The sequence below is a fragment of the Ahaetulla prasina genome, chromosome 3 (genome assembly GCF_028640845.1).
Source record: "Ahaetulla prasina isolate Xishuangbanna chromosome 3, ASM2864084v1, whole genome shotgun sequence".
In the NCBI taxonomy this organism is placed as follows: domain Eukaryota; kingdom Metazoa; phylum Chordata; class Lepidosauria; order Squamata; family Colubridae; genus Ahaetulla; species Ahaetulla prasina.
In genome coordinates this window covers 30,724,042-30,749,315 of record NC_080541.1, presented here as the reverse complement: position 1 = coordinate 30,749,315, position 25,274 = coordinate 30,724,042, and the positions used below count along the sequence as shown (strand labels likewise).

Genomic DNA, 25,274 nt, shown 5'->3' with positions numbered 1-25,274 from the left:
CCTTTTAGACTATAATCCTAAAATGATAGACTCTCTTATTTTGTTGCTAATCTGCAAACTGTTCTGGGAGACTTTCTGACTGAAAAATGGCGTGAAAAGGTTTAAAATAAATGGATGAGATTATTTAGATAGCAAATCTAAAGAGTTTGGAACTCTGATTTGGAAAATCAGCAAGGATGAGGTGGGGAGTTTTTCTTCTTTTACTCCATCACTTAACCCTAGAAACCCTCACCCTGTAAAGTGGACAAGTCACAAACATAGCAGTAATGGGTAGTATTTCTTACACAGCATATTATTAGCTTTCCACGTCCCAACACAGGACCGGCCATTAATTTAGATCTTTCGAAGAAGATATCACAAATTTGTAAGTAGACTCTATGGCCAGTAGGTGAATGAAATGCTGTGGAAAGTAATAATAGTTTTTAGATTTATACATTTGAGATGTTAATGGACTGCAATTCCTGCAATTCTTGATCACATTAGTTAAGGCATATCAGAGCCGAAAGCTAACAACGCTAGGAGGTCTATAAAATCACCATCTCAATAGCAGCCCTTCAAATAAGAGTATAAATAAGAGATAAATAAGATAATACCCTCCTTTATGAGCTCTTCTTAGAAAGATTTTGGTGAACATCTCACTATGTTTGGAAATGAACATGTGTTTCATCGACAAGACTCATTCTTATACTCTTGTTCTACTGTGTTAGCATTGCCTTTTGAGGGTGAATGTTTACCTTAAGTTCCTGTCTTAGAGTATCTTTTAGTCATTCTGGATTACATGTTAGAGCATGCTGAGAAATTCCTTCTCTATGGCAGAACGTCTTTCAATCAACATCTTTAAAAGCACCAGTTAATATAACTTAACAGATTTTCTTAAAGTACTCATGGGTAAATTTCTAATTTTTATAACAAGTGTCTAAACAGCCATATATTAAATGCATATAGCAAGTAAGAGTAATAAGTAATCAGTGGTAATCTTTCAGCCAAACATGAGAATGGGTAGCATGAGTGTAAATGTATTTTAAATTTTCAAACATTTACTTTATACATACATACATAATTTTAAATTTTAGTACTGGCAGCTTAATCTATATTAAAAGAATTGACAAATGAAACAATCTACAGTTAAAAAGAAGTATAAACAAAAGTCAGGTTTTGAACATTTTTATTTGAAATAGTTATACATTGCTTCACATTGGCTTATAAACTTAGCAATACATATTCAAAATGTAAGGTATTTAAAGGGCAACAAATAAAATATGTAACACAAACACAGATTGGTAGAAGAATCCCTATTTGTCTCTTGGACCAGGACAAATTTCAAGTGCCTCTGAGAAAGCAGCACGCAGTCCTGGGGTTGCCCTACCAAAACTACTCTTCCATCAGCAAAGAGAACTGCAGCCAAGCCTAAAAAGTAAATCTTAATAAGCAGGTAGATTTATGAATATCAGAGGCAGGTTGATGCAGTGGTTAAGACACCAGGCTAGAAATCGAAAAACCATGATTTCTAATCCTGCCTTAGGCCCAAAGCCAGCTGGATGTCTTGGGCCAGCCACTTTCTTCTAACCCTAGGAAAGGGACAATGGCAAATCACTTCTGAAATCTTGCCAAGAAAATTGCAGGGATTCCATTCAGGCAACCACCAGGAGTCAACACTGATTCAAACACACCATCTATGTATAGGTCCTTATCCAAATTAACACTAATACAGGACTAGATGAGCCAGCCACCACTAACATTTTCTACTGATGATACTACCTTAAGAAGCATGGGGAATTAAAAGAGCTTGCCAACAGAAGCAAAATCATCACATTCACAGCTTAACCTTGTTCTATGGTGCAGCCATGATGGAGTGAGTACTGAGGAAGCTGCTTTCTTGGAAGGATAATCACCACTTGCTTTTCTTAACAGTGACCTTCTTGATCCTACTCATAAAATAATGCTGGACTCTAGGGCAGAGGTCTCCAGCCTTGGCAACTTTAAGACTTGTGGACTTCAGCTCCCAGTTTTCTTCAGCCAGCTTTGCTTTACTTTGCTGGATGAGGAATTCTGGGAGTTGAAGTCCACAAGTCTTAAAGTTGCCAAGGTTGGAGACCCCTGCTCCAGGGTGTTCATTTTCCCCTTAAGTCTCCAATCTCTTCTTACTAGTGGGTAAGCAGCTGCACTCTTTTTCTCCTTCTATTTTATTCTCACAGATTTCCTATCCTCTGGGAAATGAAGATAATGGGTGCAGCTGTTTGGATTTTTTTTTTTGCTTACAGCAGTGCATCTGTTTTGTGAGAAGTTTTTAAAAAGCGTGTAGCGACTGCAACAATATTTGGGGGGACTTGTATATCTCAATCCAATCTTAATGAACCACTGCACTTACCTAGTGTTGGTGGTGAATCAGTCACAGACTCCTGCCATGTGAATCTGTAGACAAGAAGCTATCCATTTGGTCAACATCGTAATGTGTGAAAACTCCATCTGCCTGAAATAAACCCACACTTTGGGTTTTGTTTGTTTTTGGCTTTATTTCCAGGCCTCTTCCAGATGGCAGAACTCCACTTGAGCATTGATGCATTATGTTAAACTAGGCTAAATGAATCTCGTATATCTCATTAACCATCCCCGCTCACAGAATGGACCATGGTTGTGAGCTTGCATATTCACTGCCTAGTTTTATGCCTGGGTAAGTATGGCAGGAAAACTGCCATTTTATCTCATTATGTTTAGTTTACTACGGCATATTAGCTTATTCAAAACTTCTTCAAATGTTCCTAAGTAAATGCACTATCCCAGTATAGGAGGAATGGCAGAACCTGGGGGCAGAGTTAAAAGAGGGATCAGCCTAGAATCCTTATGTAGCCACAAGCAAACTAAGTTCAACTTCCCTTTAATCCTACTGACCCTTTTCTAGCCTGTTAGTTGAGAAGATCCCTGTGCATAGGCATTATTAGCAATAAATCAGTTTAACTGGCCCTTCATATACGGACCAATCCTTTGCACCTGACATCCAGTCTGTATTAAACCAAGCCATTACAAGACAAAATAAGAAGGCACAATTAAAAGGCAGGCATCTCAAAGTGCAACGTTTGAATTCAGGATCACGCACGATTATGACAAATTTTAGAGTGTGCAAACTTTGAAGCAGGTTCTTTAAGTGAACACATTTATCTCACATGCCGTGAGCAGGATAATATTAGGTTCGGAACTCTTATTTCCATTGATTTTCCTAAGTCATGATTCTAAAGTAGTGTTTCTCAACTATAGCAGCTTTAAGATATGTGGACTTGAACTCCCAGAATTCCCCAGCCAGCCATGAGGCTTGAAGTCCACAAATCTTAAAGTTGCTAAGGTTGAGAAACACTGTTCTAAAGAGAGCTTTTTTGCAACTTTAACCAAATTCAAGTCTGGGCTTAAAATTCTTCCCTCCCCTCACATTAGCTGAGTTTCATCCTCCAAGGGAAGTTTGACTCGTGTCTTCGCTTTTTGGGAGAGATGGCAGGGAGGCCTTTTTATTTCTTGAAGTGCTGGAATTAAAACCCACTTGAAATCATTTCAATTACAGGAGCATCGGGTGAAAATGGTTTGATTTCTGTAAAACAAAAAGGAAAATCAAGCACATCATTTTCTGTGTAACAGAGATATTTTATCATATTAGTGGAGGCTTGCCTGCTTTATATTGTTAAGGCTATGGAAAGGGGAGGATTTAAATTAGAGGTGGGTTTCAGCAGGTTCTGACCAGTTCTGGAGAACCGGTAGTAAAAATTCTGACTGGCCTCGCCCTCATCTATTCTCTGCCTCCCAATTCCCAGCTGATCTGGAGGAAACGGGGATTTTGCACTAACCTTCCCCTGGATTGGAGAGGGAATGGAGATTTAACAGTATTCTTCAGCTGAAGTGCGGTGGGAATGGAGATTTTACAGTATTTTCCCATGCCACGCCCACCAAGCCACGCCCACCAAGCCATGCCCACCAAGCCACACCCACAGAACCGGTAGTAAAAAAAATGTGAAACCCACCACTGATTTAAATAATGTATAAATCGCATTTGGAGTACCTGAAATGGCCTTATGGTAAGGTACATATTCCTCACGGAGATGAAGCAAAACAGATTAAGGACCTCTATGTCTGAGGAATTTGTCTCATAAATATACAGTTCTCCAACATGAGAAGCCAAATATTACCCTGGACATACTGATGGGTGCATGCCAATCTCGATCAGGCCACGGTGAATGAATGGGAGAAGGTTGCATTTTCCTCCTTCCCTTATTCTTATTTCACTACCAGGAATCTCGTTTCATGGGAAGGAGACATTTTATGGGGGATGAAAAATGAAAGAACCACAACCTTCATCCTGCTTTTACCTCCATGTCTAGAGGTTAAATGGAAGAGATAATTCCTCTCTGGCTGGGTTTGGATGCCCCCTAATGCCATGCAAACATGGATAAAAATTGTGATTAAGATACTCTACCTAATCATGCTGTGACTGAGATATCATGCAAACCAGGTTTAATTAACTCGGCCTGATGCCCCAATCTGTCTAAGCAAATCTGTTGAACTTGAAACAAATTTCTCCAATATCATTGCTGAGAGCAGAAATACAGTAATGTGTCCTACACTGCTTTTCTTAGCTGTGACGTTTAAACCACAGGCAAAAACAGTGATGAAAGGATAACTTTATGATCAGTCCTCACATTTATGACCTTCACAAGTCTGTAAAGCAAAGGAAAGTAAGATCAAACCTAGGTCTTGAACAACTTGTAACTAACAATACAAGACTCAACAACTGCCTTGACCTCATCTTCTGCAACAATCCAAACTCAATTTACGGACTACAAATTAAAGAACCTTTTTCAAACAGTGACCACTGCATGATTGATTTTCGTCTCAATATACGTCCATACTTAAATCGTCATAACACCAGAACTCCCAACTACAACTTCAAGAAAGCCAATTACGACCTTATAAACAACGATCTTTCACTTCTGAACTGGCAAAATCTGTTTGCAACCTGCATAACCGCTGATGACCTCTATAGAATCTTCCTACTTGAAATCAATAGAGTCATTAAATTATATGTACCACGAATGACTACCATGTCCAAGAAAAACAAACTACCCATATCAATAAAAAAGCTTCAATCAACAAAAATCCCTCTGGAAAAGAAACAAAAAGGCTATGTTACAAACTTCAGAAACCGTTACAGAAACATATGCAACCAAATAAAACTGAATGCACAAATTACCACACCAAGCAAGAAGAAAACCTTCTACGCACAAATTCCAATCGTGCCTTTTATAATTTTGTCAACAGTAAACTTAAAGATTCAAGATCCATCCCACCACTAAAAGATTCTAACAACAAAGAATGCAATGACGAAACAGTCAAAGCAAACCTCTTCAACATTTTCTTTGGCTCAGTTTTTGTTAACTCCGATAACACATATCCAACATTCCACAAACGAACCAGCAATGACTATGATGATTTAACTCATATAGATTTCACAGAAGACAACGTTGGTAAAGCTCTTCACAACTTAAAACCATCGCTTTCTATTGGACCTGATGGTCTATGTGCATATTTCTTAAAAAAACTTTCCATTAATATAGCTGAACCCCTAAGTATTATCTTTGATAAAGCTTTCACTACCAGTTCTCTTCCCAAACTTTGGTCACTAGCCACAGTCATCCCCATCTTCAAAAAAGGAGACCCCAGCTTAGTCGAAAACTACAGACCGATCTCCCTTAGCTACGTCACCTGCAAAGTCATGGAATCTATCATCAATCAATCCATTACCTCACACTTAGAAACTAACAACCTACTCTCCAACAAACAATTTGGTTTCAGGAAAAAGTTATCATGTAACTTACAACTTCTCCACTGCAAAAACATATGGACTTCAAATCTAGATCAAGGCAAATCAATAGATGCAATCTACATAGACTTCTGCAAAGCTTTTGACTCAGTAGTACACGATAAACTTCTCCTTAAACTAACATCCTATGGCATCTCAGGACCCCTCCACAAATGGATATCTGCTTTTCTGTCTAACAGACAACAAGTGGTCAAAATTGGCAATGCTTTATCAAATCCTGTTCCTGTCAAGAGTGGCGTTCCTCAAGGCAGCGTCCTTGGACCAACACTCTTTATTCTATACATTAATGATCTTTGTGACCATATCTCAAGTAATTGTGTTCTCTTTGCTGACGATGTCAAACTATTTAACACCACAGACAACACTTCTATCATTCAAAACGACCTTGACCATCTAACCGCTTGGTCTAAAATTGGCAGCTCAAATTTCAACCAGCAAATGCTCAGTCTTACATATAGGAAAAAGAACTCTAAAACTAAGTACATACTAGATGGACATTACCTTACAGACGACCCCATCCCGTTAAAGACCTTGGAGTTTTCATGTCAAATGATCTAAGTGCCAAAGCCCACTGCAACTACATAGCAAAAAGCTCTAAGAGTTGTAAACCTAATTTTGCGTAGCTTCTTTTCCAAAAACACCACACTACTAACCAGAGCATATAAAACATTTGCTAGACCAATTCTAGAATACAGCTCACCTGTTTGGAACCCTCACCACATCTCTGACATCAATACAATTGAACGTGTCCAGAAATATTTTACAAGAAGAGTTCTCCATTCCTCTGAAAACAACAAAATACCTTATCCCACCAGACTTGAAATCCTAGGCTTAGAAAACTTGGAACTCCGTCGCCTTAGACAAGACCTAAGTTTAACTCACAGAATCATCTATTGTAATGTCCTTCCTGTCAAAGACTACTTCAGCTTTAATTGCAATAATACAAGGGCAACCAATAGATTTAAACTTAATGTAAACCGCTTTAATCTAGATTGCAGAAAATATGACTTCTGCAACAGAATCATCAGTGCTTGGAATACTTTACCTGACTCTGTGGTCTCTTCCCATAATCCTAATAGCTTTAACCAAAAACTTTCTACTATTGACCTCACCCCATTCCTAAGAGGACCATAAGGGGCGTGCATAAGCGCACAAACGTGCCTACCGTTCCTGTCCTATTGTTTTTCTTTTCTTCTTCCTATATATGTTTATATGTGTATATACTATATAATCTTTTTGTATGATGTTGTGACAAAAATAAATAAATAAATAAATAAATAAATCATAGGCAAAGTTATGGTTTCAATTAGTGAAAGCGGCTACTTTGCTTAATTACTGATTTGATGCCAATTGTGGTCACTACATGAAAACTATCTGTATGCTTTTACTGATTGCACACTGACAGAACATTTTTTTAAAGAATTTAAAACATTCCATAAAAAGTGGAAGATTACAAAACTCTTGGTTTTGTGTCATTTTTAAGCCATAAATGATGCTGGTCTTCCATCTCAAGCTCCAACATATCTCAGCTCGTTCAGAAGCAGTGAAGGAAAAAATTGAGAACGTCTATAGCAATTTGCAAAGGGTGCTAAATTCAACATTAAGAAAGGAGTGGTCCTCCTTATGGATAACAGTATGCAAAAGTTGGAGAAACAAAAAAAAATCAGAATCATAGAATGATTTGGACAGGTCAATGCAACAAAGCAGGAAACCAATAGGATTTTCTGAAGAAAAGTGTCAAAAAACATAAACAAGTTCTTCAAATGGATATCATTGAATAAGGTTTGTATATAATGCAGCCTCAGAAAGCATTTTAGAAGATATATTAAAGTTTTGTCTCTTTTCCAGGTACTCCAGCAATGCAAAGCAAATAATTGCTCTGATAGCTTTTTTTCAATGTAATTAAAACATGAAGCCAAGTTTCAAGTGGCTCTGGAGAGGCCATATTAAATGCATCAGTGGTTCATTTCACTTCTAAAACATACTTTTAAACTACAGGATGTATCTTCATTTCAAAATAGTTGAATCCAGGCCCAGAGTTAGGCTGGAATTTTACACACATATAATTGGAAGTTTCTCTGTACTGAATTCCTAGGAGCTTCATTCCAAGTGGCCATGCATGCCGTTCATTCAATGAAATATCCCATTTGTCAATGGCTTGCAGGAGTAATTATTATTAAGAAAACCTGGAGGTGGGAATAGAATCTCCTTAGGCTTTAAAAAAAAACTGGGTGCCCTTTAAAACTACGTTTCCATCACTACAAAATTTTCCAAGGAATATGGTTTTGGTTTTTATTCTCTTATTGACTCAAGGTATTTTGAGATGCTCTGCCTCATGGCAAATTGTATGGATAAGCATTTAATTTTAACTGGCTGTTGGGATATTTATTTGGACCACTATAGTAATCTATAAGAATAATAGGTAAACGAACAAGGTAAGATAAGGGCATTTTTGGGCAAAATGAGAAGGTGCTGAACATCTAAACTATTAGAAATATACTTTTAAGAAAGCATAAGGAACAAGGCCTACAATGTGCTCTTCCATGCTGACAGGATTGCTTGAACCAACTCAATAGTTAACTAATCAGTTCTAGGGGGGAAAAACTTATCCAGAAGGCAAGTTGAGGATAATCTCTATAGAAGATGACCAAGATTCATTTGTTCAGCTTGTTTATATCAGTTGACTTGTCACTGTTACACAAAGCCTTGGTTTTGTTGACCACAATTTGTGGACTAAGCTATAATTGGCTGTTTGAGCCCATCAGGCTAAGCTATGAATTCTCTTTTTAAACCACAATGGCTAGTTTTGCACAACACACAAACCAAGTAAATTACATTGCAGCTTAGCATGATGTGTGTGACCCTACAGTGGTGCTTCTTCCTCTATTTTAGCTATTATCTCAAGGTACATCTCATATCTATGTGTGTGCATGATTAAAATGGTATTTATTTTAATTTTGCTAAATTTATATCCCATCTTTTCTCAAGATCTTAAGGTAGCATACATAGCAGATGTCCTCCTTTATTTTTTCCCCATAACAATAATCCTGGACACTAAATAATTTTCTGATCTCAGGTCACTTCCATAGTTGAAACCGAACCTAGATCTCACTGTCCTAGTTCAAGAGTCTGCAGTAATTATTACACCACAGGTGTCAAACTCATGGCATCACGTTGCCATCACGTGATGTTTTGTGATGGTTTTTCCCTCCGCGGACCTGGGGCGGGCGTGGCCTGCACATGATGCATTCGGCCCGTGGGCCCCCAGTTTGACACCCTGTATTACATTATATTGATTCAATAAGCAGTTAAAAATCTGATCCCAACCAGTGTTGCAACATCTGAATTCAAATTTCAGATAGTGTATGTTTAATATTTAAATTTGAGAAAATCATAGTAAAGAAATATGTAATATATTAAATACTGACAAGATCTTCCAAATATCATTATAGAGAGTAATCTGATATAGGGGCTAAATGGCTAGATTAGACACGGGTTAAATTTCTATGCAGATATTGCTCTCACTATGGATTAGATCAGTGTTTTTCAAATTTGACAATTTAAAAATCTATGTGGACTGGCTAGGGAATTCGGGAGTTGAAATCCACATATCTGAAAGTTGCCAAGTTTGAAAAACACTGGAGTAGGTGGAGGATATAACAGCATACTTTACGGGAATATTGTCAAAATAAAATGAAAAAGGCTCTAGTATTTTTGGAATATTATAATTTTCATAAACTGCTTACAGAATGGACATTTCAAGCAAATATTTTCTTTACAATGCTGCATTAGAAACATTTCTTTGAGGTTAGGGTTAGAAGTATATAGCTCCCATACAAAACTGCATTTGGAACGATGATCACAGAGCCATGAGAGAAGGTAGAAAGAAAAGTGTCAAAGAAATCTGGAGCACATTTCAACTGTCACTAACTGGTGGCTTCCAAATATACTGTCCCCACGCTATCATAGATGATGGATATTGCAGCCAAATAACATAATATAACATAACTAACATAACATCACATCACATCACATCAGAGTTGGAAGGAACCTTGGAGGTCTTCTAGTCCAACCCTCTGCCCAGGCAGGAAACCCTACACCATTTCAGACAAATGGCTATCCAACATTTTCTTAAAAAATTCTTAAAAATACATTTGGAGACCATTCATCTGGGGAAGGCTTGTATTGTACATTAAAATGCTCCAAGACAGGACTATTCATTCCATTCATTTACTAACCAAACAGTTGTACTTCTTACCAAACCAGTAGGAAAACAGAAAGGGGAGAGAAACAAGAGCCTTGTTCTTCCCTCCATTTCTTTTCCTTATCTCCTCTGCCACTATTTATTTTGTTTCTTTGCTGTGCAAATAACCAACTGCCTTCCAGAGGGGCTCAACCCAGCCCTTTTATGCCCTGCAGTCATGACAATGTCTTTTAAAGGGAAAATTGATTCTTTGGAATGCTGTGTGAGCACATACTTATCTTAGCCCTACAGCCCACACCTGTTGAACAGGTAAACCAGATCCTCGGCAATGGGCCTCAGCTACGACATTCCAGTTTGGCAAGCTATTACTCTCTAATTGCTACCTGTCAAGCAGGTAACTTAAGCTTTTGAACCAAACCCAAACAAGCGCATGTTCCCACGAAATCCTAAACTTCTTGACCTTTGACCCTAGCACAGGGTTACAAATAATTTTAAGCAGGGATGGTTTGGAATATATGAAGGCACTCTCAAATGGTCACCAAACTCAACCCAATCCAGCCAAGGGCCATATTTAAAGGGGGCTCAAATAGCATGCCTGAAAGACACAGCTATACCTTAAATGCAAACTTGAAATGCTTCATCTGTGTAGATCGGAGATCTTCAAACTTGGCAGCTTTAAGACTTGTGGACTTCAACTCCCACAATTCTCCAGCTGCCAAGTTTGAAGACCTCTGGTGTAGATGAAGGTGACTTGTTGATATTTCCAGCCACTAAAGTTTTTCAAATGTTGGCAACTTTAAACTATATGGGCTTCAACTTGTAGAATTCCCCAGCCAGCATTGGGAATGCTCTGGATGTTGAAGTTCACACAGCTTAATGTTGCCAAGGTTGAGAAACACTGGTGTAGCAGCTGGAAATATCAACAAGACACCTTCTGCTTGACTCCCGGCTGCTGCTCTGAAATCTGTCAAGTTTCCCATGGGGGAACCAGTTCCCAAAGCAGTGTTTGGGAAAGGTGGAACAGGCACTTCTTGTTCTTTTCTTCCTTCCAGTTCAGGCTTGTCGAGCACAAAGCAGCAAGGCACAGTCAGCACTTGTTCCAAATAAATGCACCTCCAAACAGGCTTATAGTATTGGGCAACTAATTTTCTCTTCCTTTTACACCATAAAAATGAATCTCACAAAACTGCATATACTCCGGTTGTGCAAACTTTTGTAATAAGTTTTGTAGATAAATCCAGGTGTTTAGATATGTCAGAAAGCGGCAGACTTTCAAAGGAAATAGCTCCCCTAATACTAGCATTATCGGGTAACAAATAATGGTTCATGTTTAGTTATTTGGTGGTTCACATAAATAAAGTTCATGCTTAATTTCTTAGGAAGTGAATGCCAAGATTAACAGATGGTTATTCATTTTGACATCTTATTTGTGTCTTTATTAGAGAGTGGGAGAATTTACGTTTATTCAGCTTAAGGATAGATGGCTAAATTGGTAGTAGGAATGCTCACTCACATATTTATTACTCAAAATAAATATTGCACCAAACAGAACCAAATACAATCAGATATTGCATTTGCAAGCACATATATGAAATATGATAGAGCCTATCTGCAATTAAGTCAGGGTCCACATCTTCCCTTCCTCAAATGTCTGCTTGATAAAACTATAAATGTCATTTAAAAACACATGTAGGCTGAACCACATAACAACTTACAATCTGATGATAAAAGTAGAACTTTGCCCTTCGTTAGGTGCTTTTTTACCCAGTGCAAAATTAATAATCAGAGGGCAATGAATGCTAGTATAATTGTATCTACTGTGGCATCTACTATAACTTTTTTATTTTAGAGATTTAATTTTAAATTAAGAGCACTTTTTGAATACCTGTGCTAACACAGCAATAGCCAGCAGGGATGAAATTACAGCCAAGCAAGGTCTGGACTTCTAATGGTAGACAAGACTATATCTATTTTTTCTGTCATCCATGATTGCTTATACTGGTACTTAGCAACACTGTGAGAAGTTTATTTTAGTTATGTACCAGAATTATATTTATCCAATCAATCTATGGATAGTACAGATAATCAGATTATACGGCCTTCAACTAATCACAAAGTCAGCTAATTACTAATATTTATGTAAGATTATTTTGATATCAGTTTACAGTATATGAAAGTTTAGGTAATGTTATATGAACAGAGTTATCAAACTTTTGATTTCTGATTATGTCATTGAAATCCCAGCACCAGATCCAACTTAAAAGGGACATGTGAAGATTATCAGTCTATGCTGGGTCTCAGTGACTAATGCCAATTGTAAGGTTTATCAGCCCCTATAAGTTCACACATTAAAACTTGCTTATGTTCCTGATACATTGTGCACATGCGGGTGTGAAATGTGACAATGACCAGGAGGGGCAAGTTTGCAGATTTTTATTTATTTTTTGCAACACCATTAGTACTTTAAATGGTGCTTCAAACTTGTTTAGCATGCTTCTGTTCTAGTATTGACAAGTCATCCAAATATATGCACAGTGATGCAATGCTAGTGATTTTAGTCGATTGTGTTTTCTATTTAGAACCTGTCTATTCCTAAAGCATAAAATAATATGCACGTGTGTGTGTGTTGCATGCCTGCATTTAGGTGTGCAGGAGAAGAAATAACTATGAGCTAGAATAAGTATTATTATTACTGCTTTGAGCTCCCCATGGTTTTAAAACTGTGAAATGACTGTAAGCTTTTAGCACCATGTCTAATTGTAGAGCTGATTGCTTTGTGTGTTGGGTACTTTGAATATTTACACAATAATTTTCTGCTGCCAAACGTATGTGTTTAATTGTTAACAACTATATTATTTAATTAATATTTAATGTTTAATCACATGGGTGTCTCCCAGGTGGAGCCTGGGAGAGGTTCAGTCAATTGCTAGCTCCTAATTAGTGATTAATCCTGGAGAGGAATATTCCCATACATTATCAAAATGTCATTTGGTAACTTTTCCAATTTAGCAACCCATCAAAAGAATTGAACAATATGGATTTTCTTACCCAGTTTTCTGACCAATGTGGATTAATCAATTGTAGCAATCAATTTGGTTATATATTCAAATCAATTGAGTGGAAGTTTGTTGACACGATAAAACAACCACAATTACAGGAAGAAGTTGAAACACTTGTTTTCAACTTTGTCGAAAATTTGAGAATCTTAAACTGTGTTAATAAATTGCAGTTTCCTATAAAAACAGTTAAGGAAGTCTGGAATACTTTTCCTTTACCAGATGGATTCCAAATATTTGGTGGAATTTGAGGAATTGCTGTTGTAATATACCTATGGAGGACACCTACTTGAAAAGGTGTCCAGCAAAATTTTCTTTTAGGTAGGGTAATCGTAGCCAAACTTAACTGCACTGTACAGAAGTCCATTTCTCAGGCTGGCTTCTGGGATTAAGTTTTATTGATACAAAGCCAACTAAAATGGATCAAGAGAGAAAGTGTCAATTCAGTCTTCAAAAGAACTGGATGGTGGATCTCAGCTTCTTTTTTTGACTGAGTATCTTATTTTGCTACATCTTATTCAAAAAATGTTATAGGTAATATAAATCTACTTTGATTTTCATAATTTGTAGAACTGAGTAACCAGAGTTTTATCCTGATATTAAATAATTTTTCTTTTGAATAAAATAATTTCATAATGTTTCCATTCTTCCACAAAGGGCAACAGGAAAATAAAGGAAGAAAAATTCAGCGTCATTGGGTGGCGCCCAGCATTAACGTTATGTAAACAGTGGGATGGTTCATACAAAGAAATTCCAAGAAGAGTTTGACCCAGCTACAGTCTATACTAGAAACAATCATGCAAACTTCCTCCTCTACAGATACCATATAGACATAGAGTGCTCTTAAGGTACAATAGAAAATACTGCAACATTTGCCTCAGTTAATGGTAACATTTTGCTAAGAATCTAGGAATACAAACTGTTCAGTTCAGCCCACACAACCAGCATTATGCAGTCCACTTATCCTGATTAGCAAGGTTCCTATTTTCCTATTCTGTGGTCTAATCTACATCATCTGTCCCCAGCGAGCTTCATTTCCCATTTTAAAACCATCCAACCAGCTTATCTTTCCACATGGCTGAAACAATATTAAACAGGGGGCCAGAGGTACTTTGACTTTTGAACCAATCAGTATCAGGCTGCTGCAAACTGTAGAGAAAAAGCAATTTCTGAGAAAATTACAATTAAACATTTTCAGTGTTATCTTCAGTGGGTCTGAGATTCTTCCCTTAATCTTGTTTATGTGGAAATTTTCTAGTTTTTCCCCATTAGAAGCGATTTTTCTAAGAAAAGGCAAATTAGAATCTATATAGTTCAGGTGGCCTATTTAGGAATCTTTTATGAATTCAAAACTGGAATGAAACTACAGATAAACCCAAAATCTCTTTTAATAATAAAAGAGAGAATAATAAAACCAACAAAAAGATGAATGTATGATTTATGGCCTTAACGATTAGACAGAATAGATTATACATAGAAGAGTGTTATGTAACTTTAGAGAAAGAAGTAAATTTATAATTGTAGTTATAGTTGCTATAAAGAAGATTGGAAGCTACTTCCTTGTATCTTTTTTCCCTCTTTTCAATTTCTTCGCTTGCTTGCTTTCTTGGACTTTTAGCTTTCTTTTGATTTCTTTTTCTGTTTCCTTCCTTATACTAGTTTGCGTTGGTTATAATTTTTATTTTGAAAACTTTTATTAAAATTGTTTTAAAAAATGAATGTGAGGTGGAAATCCATGCATGTTCTGTTAGCTTCCAAGAGAGGAAGGTTAAAAATAACAGAAAATATCCAAACCAGTGATGATACCCTGGTGCCGATTTAGACGTAATGCAATCAATACTTTCTCTGGTTTAGTTACCACATAATAGACTAAAATAATTTTCATCTCTAAAAGCTTTTATTCCAGAAATAGGATTGAATGTGTATCTGTCAACATTTCCTTTCTCTAACCCAGACAAAATAATGTTAAAGCCAAGTTTTAAAGAGGTATATCATGCCTCATATTAGAAGAATTTGGCTGTATCACTAAGCATATTGTTTTGGCCATCTAGCTTGCAGAAATATAGATGCAAAGGTGAGTGAATATTACCCATAAAAATTTCAGTGGTTTCTTATGATCATAAAGACATAGTCAGATTGTTAAAATCAACATCCTCTACAACTTTACTCATTCATGCACAGCAACATGAGAAGGAATTAAATAAATGAAAAGATTTCCCTGAATGCTACAAAAAAAGGGGGGGGAGGGGAGAGCAGACATACAATATTTAACTACATCTATAAGAATAGATGCTTCACTGCCACTATAAAAATGTTCAATTTATTTACTTTGAAATATAAGCTAAGTGACAAGATACCAGTGGATGGTATTTTGAGTTCATAGCATTGGTTTTACTCTTATTAAGCCAACATCAATTTTCCATTTGACAACAAAATCTGCAAGGGTACACAGTGGACTTGTGGCTGACTAGAGTGCCATCACAAATTAATGCAACCGGTCACTGAAGCAGCATTCAGAGCTGTCTTCCTTCACAATCCCAGTGTTTGTGATTAAATTAGGAATATTTTCTGAGCATAGAATATGTTCTTATTTCTGGTCCCATTCCATCTTCAAAGCTACAAAGGCAGAAGTCCCACTACCTATTGTATTCATGTTTAGAACTGTCCCAAATTATTTTATTGGGCATTACAAATTAGTTTTTTGTAGTTCAATCAGCAACAGAAAAAAATGGTCATCATTCAAACTCGAGGCAGCGAATAATAGACACTAAATTGAAGGTAGGGGAAGAAACTGGCTGATGGAAGAGAGACAGATCAGATCATCTTTCCATTTATGCCCAACATGGAAATAAAGTGGGCTGCCAGAGGAGAGAAATACCATTCACCATACCCAAGAAATGGTACGGCTGCTACAAATGGATCACAGTTTATGATTTTTGCAGGCCACTAATTTTGTGGGTATATTTACATGGCTGGAGCAAACAGAAAAACTTCATGGTTCATCCACTTAGCTGCTGATGAAGTTTAGGTGAGACAAATCTATTGCTCCCATTCATCTCTTTTAAATATACAAGTTATTGTTTAACAAACCTAACAAAATGGATCTTTAGAATGACTGCAAGCTGCAACCACATCAAACTAGTTCAATTTCTTTATTAAATCAAATGGGTTTTTTTTATGAACCATGTAAGAAAACCTAGCAGTTAAAAGAAAAAGAAAAAAAGAAGTGAAGGTGCAGGGAAAATTGTGACAAATGTAAATAACTCTGCTTATTCTATTTACTTTCTGAACAGGAATAAGGAAGTAAGTTCTTCAACACGATCACTGTTTATTTATAAAGTCATCTCAGGGCGAAAAAAAATCATGCAGTAACTTGAAGTATGCGGCCCACAAATACACTGCACATTACTGAATACCATTCAGAGTAATCTCAATTACATTTTCCACAAAACATCATTAAAAGTAGTCTTTTTTCAAATTGAGCTTAATTCCAAAGTAACTTCATGGACATAATCATGCAGTTTTCTTTGTAAAACAATGGAAATAGCTTGTCATGATCCACTTCAAGATGTTTCTGGACTTTCCAGACTGGCCCACAAATTTGTTACTCCCTGGTTAGTCTCCCATCCAAGCAGGAACCCGTGGTGCCTCAGACAAGGTCAGCCAGGTGCTGCTACCTGCTGAGAGTCAACGTCTCCAGGGATAGATAAATTCCTTTATAATGAGATGCAAAACAGGACATAAGAAGTATTTGTGAGATTTAATTAGTACTGTAACTAAAAAGCTCATTTACCTCTGTTACAAATTGACTAAGTACCGGTAATCTAATTCTGGGATGCTCAGTGAGGCAGACTATGGTACTGATATACTTTTAGATACCATTCTCAGTGGCATTTATCCCAATCTTTTTTTCACATTGAAAAAAAACCTTTAAAAATTAAAAAGGGGTAGGCTGCAGATCTAAGTTCTGGCCTCCATCATTAAGTTTATTCCCAGAAATGTTTTGCATCCCATTAGCTTTCTCAGAAAATGAAATAGTAGGCAGCTTCAGCCTAAAACTTCGTTTAGAAACATGATATTTACTCAGAAAAAAAAGGATAATATTAAGCAGGGAAAATAGAGAAGGTCATATTGGAGAGGGGGTTAGAGATGATGCCAGCTAGTGTTCTGATAAGTCTGTGATGGTTATATCCCCCATGCAAATAATTATGTAAATCAACAAGTCCTTCTCAGTAGCCAAGGTATTACACATAAAGCAATTCAAATATTCAACATCATCATCATCATTATTATATGAGCTAATTAGGGCAAAATCTCATAACCTACTTTGAAAGTCAGTATATATTTTAGCTATATTTGAGCCAACTATTTGTTCATTTCTGATTATTCTATCTAAGCATCAAAAAAGTACTGTCTACAATTCAGACATCAGAGGATATGACAGAAGGCAGCTAAAAATACCTAGAGGGTTCTAGGTTGGGTAAATTAGGCTTTAGGCTGGCATTTGCTAGGATTAGCAAAAATATTATTTAGGAAGGAGGGTGTGATAGAGGTTTAAAGAATTATATAGCTTACAGAAAATGCATACAGGCATGACCCTTTTTATCTCACATGATAATAGAATTTCAGATCATCCAACAAAATTGATTAGCAATAGAACTGGTATAAAAAAAATACTCTACATAAATAACAATCTATGTGATGACAACTGTCAGCGTACAAAGCTAATACTAGTACTGAGAGGTTAAGTGAGCTCCTGATTCAGAGGCACTAATACTAATTTATTATACTTATGTTCTGTCTTCGTTGTAGAGCATGCAGAGTTTCTTCCTCACTTTTATTCTTACATTAATCACCTTAGAAAGATTAATTCTGGAAAGTAAGAGGCTGGAGTATTTAATGTTTACTCATACTCAAAAATTTTTTTACTTTCTCATGTTGATTCCATATTCTATACAGGCTAAATCTCTGGAACTGGAGAAGATCAGCAAGCACTACATCTATTTTTTGACATTGTTATTTATTTTTTCTACAGACGTTTCCTGTACTTCTAGCTATTTCTAATACTACCACGATATCATTTTCTAACAGACTTATATGGTAAGATAAGTTTTATAGCAACTAAAGCATTCACTTTGGAAGAGAAACATGATCTTAAATACTCAGTGAGCCATAAAGATTTACTCAGTAGGTTTAGACAACTGATTATGTCTAATCTACAATAATGCCTGGGTTGCTTGAAAAAAGGACAGGATAGAAGTGCATGCATCCTACCCCACTTCAGATAATCAGAAAATATATCATTGATGAAGGTGCTTGTATCTGAAAATGTTTGCAGATCATATATTGCTCTTGTTTGTTTATATTGCAATTGTTGTTTTTATTTTTATAATGTTAATTGGCCAACCAAATTACAACTAACTTTTTTTGTTAATTTCGACGGAAGATTCATCATCACCAAAACCTAAACCATAGCCTAAAATTTCAGAAATATAGGCAAAGCAATCATATGTATAAATTCAATGCCATCACTCTGCTAAACAAATAATTCCCTCAACACTGTCAAACTAGTTACTAAATCTGCACTACTATTAATCTTATCATCGTTCCTATCACCCATCTCCTCCCACTTATGACTGTATCACTGTAGCCTTATTGCTGATATCCTTAAGATTTATATTGACGGTTTCCCTATGACTATCATTGAGTGTTGTGCCTTATGATTCTCAACAAATGTATCTTTTCTTTTATGTTCACCGAGAGCGTATGCACTAAGACAAATTCCTTGTGTATCCAATCACACTTGGCCAATAAAGAATTCTATTCTATTCTATGTACAGATATCCAGCATGAAATATTTATTAGTGAGCAAAGAGAGGTAGACTATTAGCCTATATTTTTACTAGCATACTTATTCCATCAATCTATTCTCTTTACAGAAAAATGCAAGATTTTTATTACATCAGGAGAAGGTATTTGTGTGGGGGGTTTTATTCAGGGAATGTTATTAAAAAATACTATTCTTGTGCTGTACCTGGTCTTATGGCTGTAATAAACAATGAGTGGATACTATTCTCATAATTGCAAGCACAAGGATTCATAAGAGCTTTGAAGTTTGTTTGTTTTTTTGAACTGTTAACTGCTGCAATGAGCCTCAAGAATATGAACGAAGTATAACTAGTTTGGTTCAATTATGTTTGTTGAAACTATGGCTACATTAGAGTAGAATAATCAGTATTCACTTAAATATTTTAAGTATTTTCTTGACCTATAGGCACAAAGAATAATCTGCACTTAAGGCATTCTGAACTGTCTGCACAGATAATTATGGTATTGAGAAGAGAATTAAATCTAATTCCAGACAGCCTCTACGTGTCAAATTAAGTAGTATTGCCTTTGGGAAGCACAGTGCTAATAACTGACCATATCAATCACTGATTTTTTTTTGTCTCCAGTTTCTGTCAACAGTTGCCTACAATAGGCAAAGTTAACAATTTACCACAACAGCATTGTTTAAAAGCTAACACACTGCAGTGTTAACTGCTGTTGCTCTTGCTTTGAGAAGTAATCCAGGATAACTCATGTTTGAACAGGTAAGACCAAGTGCCAGGGGATATGAATGAACATTCATAAGGCATACTTTAGATGGTTGATCAGGACTCCACTTCCTACCTTCGTCAAACTCTGATAATGCAGCTCCTCTGGAGAAAACTAGGGAAAGCTAACGTAACATTAATTTCATAGATTTTGGAAACCATGCCATTGTTCCTAATACACGATCATGACGAAAAACCAGTTATGATGGTAATAAAGTGGGTTTTTTTACTGAATGAAGGAATTGTAATGAATTGGGAACTATAATAAATTCCCATAATATTAACTGTATTTGGTTGGCCATATGTAGATGATGAGAAACAACTGAGTAATATTATCCCTGATAGGAATTTCTTTCATGAACTCACTTCTGCATAAATATTGTTAGACTGAGGCAGAAAGTCAATAATACAGAAAATAATTCTCTAAGGTGCTATGATAAATCATAAATATGGATAGGAAAGGCGTTCTGATGACCTACCAAGAGATTATTTTGGCACCCTCCAAACATTTTGGATTGCAATTCCTGATACACCAAGTCAAATGTTGCTTTAGCCATGCATTCTAAATTACAGTAGGCTATACAGGAAAAGAATGACCACCATTAAAGTAAGGCAACCTAACCCATTACAATCAAACTGCTATCTTCTGCTAGCTGAAAAAATAAATAAACCTTCCTTGACCTAAGTCACAACCCCCTTCAAAACAAATTATATAACAAGATGATTGCTAAGTTTTAAGATACAAAAAGGATTAAGTATAAGTGCTACCTGTTGCAAAATTAGTAGCTGGCTTTCTGCATGGTGCTCTTTATTGGAATCTGCGCAGGAGCTTTCAATGACATACCAATAGAAAAGCACAAACATGTAAGCCACTCCTGTGTTAAAAGAACTGTTATTCAAACATCTGTTTTCTTTCTATTGTACTTATTAGCAGCATTGCTTTGATACAAATATAACCCATTAGCCTCTTCATCCCATAAATTTGTTTTTCATGTTTCTAGAAACATAATTTGATGTACTTGTAATTATATTTTGTAGACTTCATTAAATGTTGTTTGAATACCTGTTTTTCTGGCCCTATACAGCAAACCCAAACAATACTATTATTAAATGGAAAAAAATACATACCTATGCTAAATTGGTATAGAAACAGTTGCCTTTTACCTTGGTTTTTTTTCACCATAGAATTATAGCTGTTTGAGACAGAAAGTAGCCAAAGTGAAAGTATAGAAACATTGAGTTTCAAATGTAATAAAGCATGAGACTGACTCTTTAGCAACTCCCACTGTTTTTCCTGTTTATTCCATTCCAACTGTAATTAGGATTACATAGTTAAGCATCATATTCTTTTATTCAATTTTTTGGACAAAGGATTAGATCTTGATTTCTCTTAACATTCGGTCCGTTTGTTTTAATTCACAATGGGCAGGTTCAGTAATAAATATTACATTGGACATAACTTTTTTGGTGTACAATATGATCCAAGATTTACAGTTTTTAAGCTAATATGCATCTTGTATTTCCATAGTGTTTGAGAATTAGGGGATTAATCCCCAATTCACGGCTATTATTCTGAACTTATGCTATTTGGAAAAAAATTAAAGCAGAATTTTCAAAAAAAGTTCTGTAAGTTTTAATTTGATATACAAAAGCCATCTAAATTTAAGATTATATTACCCATTGAAAACATCCAAAAGACTCCTTATTTTTTGGTCCAAGTATCTTACATACTTGTCTTTGCTATAGTAGTTGACAGATTTTTCCTCAAGAAGTCATCTATTCCCCCTAATTTTTTTTGAAAGCCATGAAACTAGTGATTATCATCCCATTGTGCAGCTGTAAATTCCATTGTTACTTTCTTACTACCCCCATAAAAGCTCATAGGACCACAAGAGATATTTACTAGTCCATTGAATGATAACTATCAGATTGGCATTTCTGTTACATCAAAAGAGATCATTCTCCTAAAATCTTTATCTGTTCAAATCTTCTTCCTCTCCACAGCTGAATGGGAAAGTTCCTTACATGGATATCACTTCCAGAGTGTTAAGAGGAATTGACTTCCAAATAAGCATAGATAAAATAGCAGACTGAATTGCTTATTTCCACGTCATTGATTGACAGGGCCTGTAGCAAACACTAGATAAGTCTTTCCTGGAAAATGGGGGAAATCTTGCATTTCACTGGTAGACCACGCTATACTTACAGATTGTTCTCTGTGGAAATACCAGAGGATAAAGGACTAAACATGAAGGATCCATCCAGGGTTTAGGGACTGGATATTGTTTATTATTGTTCATTTCCACTCCGGAACTTACTTTTAAAAAAGCTCCTAAGCACTTCCTGAAAACTTTTTTTTTTTTTTAAAAAAAGCAAAATAGTGTGTATTAATTCTCATTTATCACACACCTGGCAGGGATGAAGCCAGGCAGTAAGGCAAAAACTGTACATACTGCAAACATTACAGTGGGGGTGGGTGGGGGGTGAGAAAACACACAATTCATATTTATTCTTCTTACCCAAGGAAGCAAAGTTTTCAGTAGAAGCAAAGGGGCTAGAGGTGGAATGCGACTGACCCCCTTTTCTCTATCTACCTCCATATCTAGTTGGGGAAAAAACAACAACACTAAGCAAACCCTAGCAAACTTGAGATCTGCAATGAAGAAGTCGCCATAACTTAATATTCAGCCCCTTCATGGCCCTAGGCAGGCCTGCAAATCCTGTCGCGGCAGTTTAAAACCCAGGGCACTTCGAAACACAAGGAATTTATGTAGCAGTTTGTTTGTTTTTTAAAAAAAACATATTGTGGGGAAAAAAGGCGGCTTAAGGTGGCCGTTTCTGTCCCCCAACCTCTTGTCGAGGTCCGCACAGAGAGCGGGCAAGTGCCTGGAGCTCTGCCTCGGGACACCAGGCCAACTTCCCCGCCTTTTGAGCGACAGGTTGAGAGGCGGGCGGCGGGGTGACTTCGGGACTCGGAAAGCAGCTGCAAAGCCGAAGGCGAGTTTGCCAGGGCCGCTTCCCCGCAACGCCTGTCCCAGCTTAAGTCCAGGCAACCCTGCGGCTCCCTTGCTCTGTCTCTCTGTCTTCTCCTCTTGCACCCCCCCACCTCCATTTACAGTCACAGCGGGAATCTCCTCAGGCACCCTCCGCCAGGGAGTTCGGCTTCCTTTGCCCAGCTTCACCTGCCCCGATAGCCCAGCGTCCCATTCCGCTTCTCTGTCTCTCTCTGCCCTGAATTCCCCGCCCTTCACCCCCAACGCTCCTTCAACCACTCCGGCTCTGCTTCCCAGAGGTGCGATCGCGCCGAGTTCTAAGCCAGGGCCTTACCTGAGCGCGCCTCTTCCAATGGCTGCTCACCTGAAGGCCCACTCCACCCAATCAGCTCGCGGCTCGCCCCTCTTGCCTGCTATCCTTGAGTGAAAGAATCCAACTTCTCTTGGGAAAGTTACCTGTAGGCGCCTTCAGCTTTTGTTGCTTGGCTGCTCGGTGCCCTAAACCGCGGGCGGGGAGGGGGGGGAGGGAGTGCAAAAGAAAAAAAAAGGCCAGCCAGTCTTCTTCCCACATGCGAGGGGCGGGGAGAAGGGGGCTTTACCTGTCCCACTCCTACCTCTGCGGCTGGCTGAGGGAGAAGTAGAGGGGGGAAAGAAAAGCAGAATTACCAGTAGCTCTGGTTCTGCCGTCCCGGGAGCTCGCTCGCTCTCACACGCGAGCGCACACACACACACACGCACACGCACACCTTTACCTGCACAGACTTGAAAGTCCAGTTTCACCAGAGAGACTGAGGCATCTGGAAAAGGGGAGAGAGTTCATTGGATCAAACATGTCACAAGAGACGGACAAGTAAGTGATCACAGCCAGCTTGCTACTTTTGCTGCTCCTGAACGGATCAACTGGTTGGTTGTGTTTTCTTTCCCTTAAAGAAAAAAAAACCAAAACAAAACACGATCTCGGTGGTGGAGGCACTGCGATTACATTTCCTCCTTTATACAAGGAATACAAGGGTTAAATAGAACCCACAGGAGACCTATTGAATTCCACTAACTTCCCCAATCTCTTTTTGCATTCCCCCCCACTTTAAAAAAAAAACCCAAAACAATTTGGCTCTGGATTGTCTGTGTACCTTTCCAAAGTTTGGGGAGAGCTTTACTTCTGTGCTATAGAACTGGAGGACCAATGCCTTCATGTCCTTCAGGGCCTAGATATGAAATGCGATTCTTGGCTTTTGTATGTGAATGCAACAAAAGAGCTTTTATATTGGATCAGAAACGGCCATCTTCTTCCCGTTTTCTTGGCACTTATGCATGTGTATTTTGGGACAGAAAGATGTAAAAGATGGATCTCAGGAATTCTTTATTTCAAACTGGGAGGGGGAATTAAGATGGCGAGAAGGGGGGCAGGGGTAAGGGGAAGGATTAAAAACACCCTGGTTCTAGAAACAGAAAATAAGCATATTATAGAAGGGAGCATGGAGGGGGCAGGAATATGGGGATTTCCCCCCCCTTCAGTAAGAGGAAGTGATTTTAGGTAAAAATATTATTTCGTTTTTCCACTACGTTGTATGTACATGTGGCATAAAATATTCCACTCCATGATAAAAAAAAGTTATGAATTTCACTTCCTTAAACTCTCAAATAAGAGTAAAATCAAAATGCACTTTATTAAAAACCTCAAAATTCTTTGAAAAACTCTAGGTTGTACATTGAGAGTATTTTAAAATAAGCAATAAAGCCTACTGTTTAGGAATGTTCATAATAAATCAAATAACATTAGCATTTTTAAAAGAAGTTCTAACGTGCCAACGCTAAAGGACATTATGATTCTGGAATTGTTGTGTGTGCAGACATAGTGCTGTATTCTATAGTGCCCTCCCTTGTATTCCTTTCCCGATTTTCAAATGTGTGCAAGGTGGAAGTTAGACAATCTTGTACAGACTTCATCTCCCCCTCCCAGCACCTCCCTATGACTGCGTCTTCCTTATGGCAGTTGTTACTGGCTCCTTCTGAGCTTCCTGGTAGCTACAGATCCTACCAATGTTGCAGGGAGAAGGCCAGAATCTTGCAGTGGGTTGGGTCTCAAGATCAGGAATAATAGATTGTATCTTGAACTTCCTTCTGAGCCAGTGCAGCACATTGTTATCATGCACAAGAAGATAATCTCTAGCACTGGGACAAAACGTCTGTTGTGGAGTTTCTGTCCTGGGCTATTGACCTACAGGTGTGGAAAACGGAAAGACAAAAGAAGAGGGAAGGAAGCCGAAATCAACAGGATTCAGTTTAGCAGGAAAAAGGACTTGACAAATTTTTAATGTGAGAAAACTGGTTGGTGAAGAGGACTGACTCTCTTGAAAGTTGAGAATGGAATACATAAAAGTTCCATAGTTAGACAATGACTAATATAGCAGTGATGTATTGGTCTCTCCCCCCCCCGCCATCGTCCCTCCTTGTCCATTGGGAAGAAATGTACCTCTTCATGGTCAGTACAAGAGGGCAAGATCATTCAAAATAAGGTGGTCTTTCCACGGAGTCTTTTGGAACTTCTTTTAATGCATAATAACT

At 37.4% G+C, this 25,274-nt stretch overlaps 1 protein-coding gene and 1 long non-coding RNA gene across 10 annotated transcripts in view; one reads left to right on the top strand and one right to left on the bottom strand.

The window, feature by feature from the left end:
* Positions 1–1,148: 1,148 nt before the first annotated feature.
* LOC131194463 (uncharacterized) lies at positions 1,149–23,036 on the bottom strand. Of its 5 annotated transcripts, XR_009154181.1 has the most exons (5): positions 22,236–23,036; positions 21,923–22,066; positions 20,485–20,545; positions 13,468–16,834; positions 1,149–3,577 (listed from the first exon to the last, which is right to left on the bottom strand). It is a non-coding gene; the product is annotated as an uncharacterized LOC131194463 (long non-coding RNA). The 5 variants fall into 5 exon arrangements; XR_009154183.1 differs by lacking the exon at positions 13,468–16,834; XR_009154180.1 differs by lacking the exon at positions 21,923–22,066.
* Positions 23,037–23,205: 169 nt separating this feature from the next.
* The window catches only part of GRHL2 (grainyhead like transcription factor 2), a 100,403-nt gene continuing 98,334 nt past the window's right edge, over positions 23,206–25,274 (top strand). For 3 of the 5 annotated variants that reach the window (XR_009154178.1, XR_009154177.1, XM_058175490.1), the window contains exon 1: positions 23,207–23,559. Coding sequence is in view for 3 of the 5 variants with exons in the window: in XM_058175490.1 (XP_058031473.1) it covers positions 23,540–23,559 (20 nt within the window). In the remaining 2 variants the exon portion in view is untranslated. Of the gene's footprint in view, positions 23,560–25,274 lie in introns of all 5 variants that reach the window. The other 2 variants (XM_058175489.1, XM_058175488.1) reach the window with 2 other exon arrangements.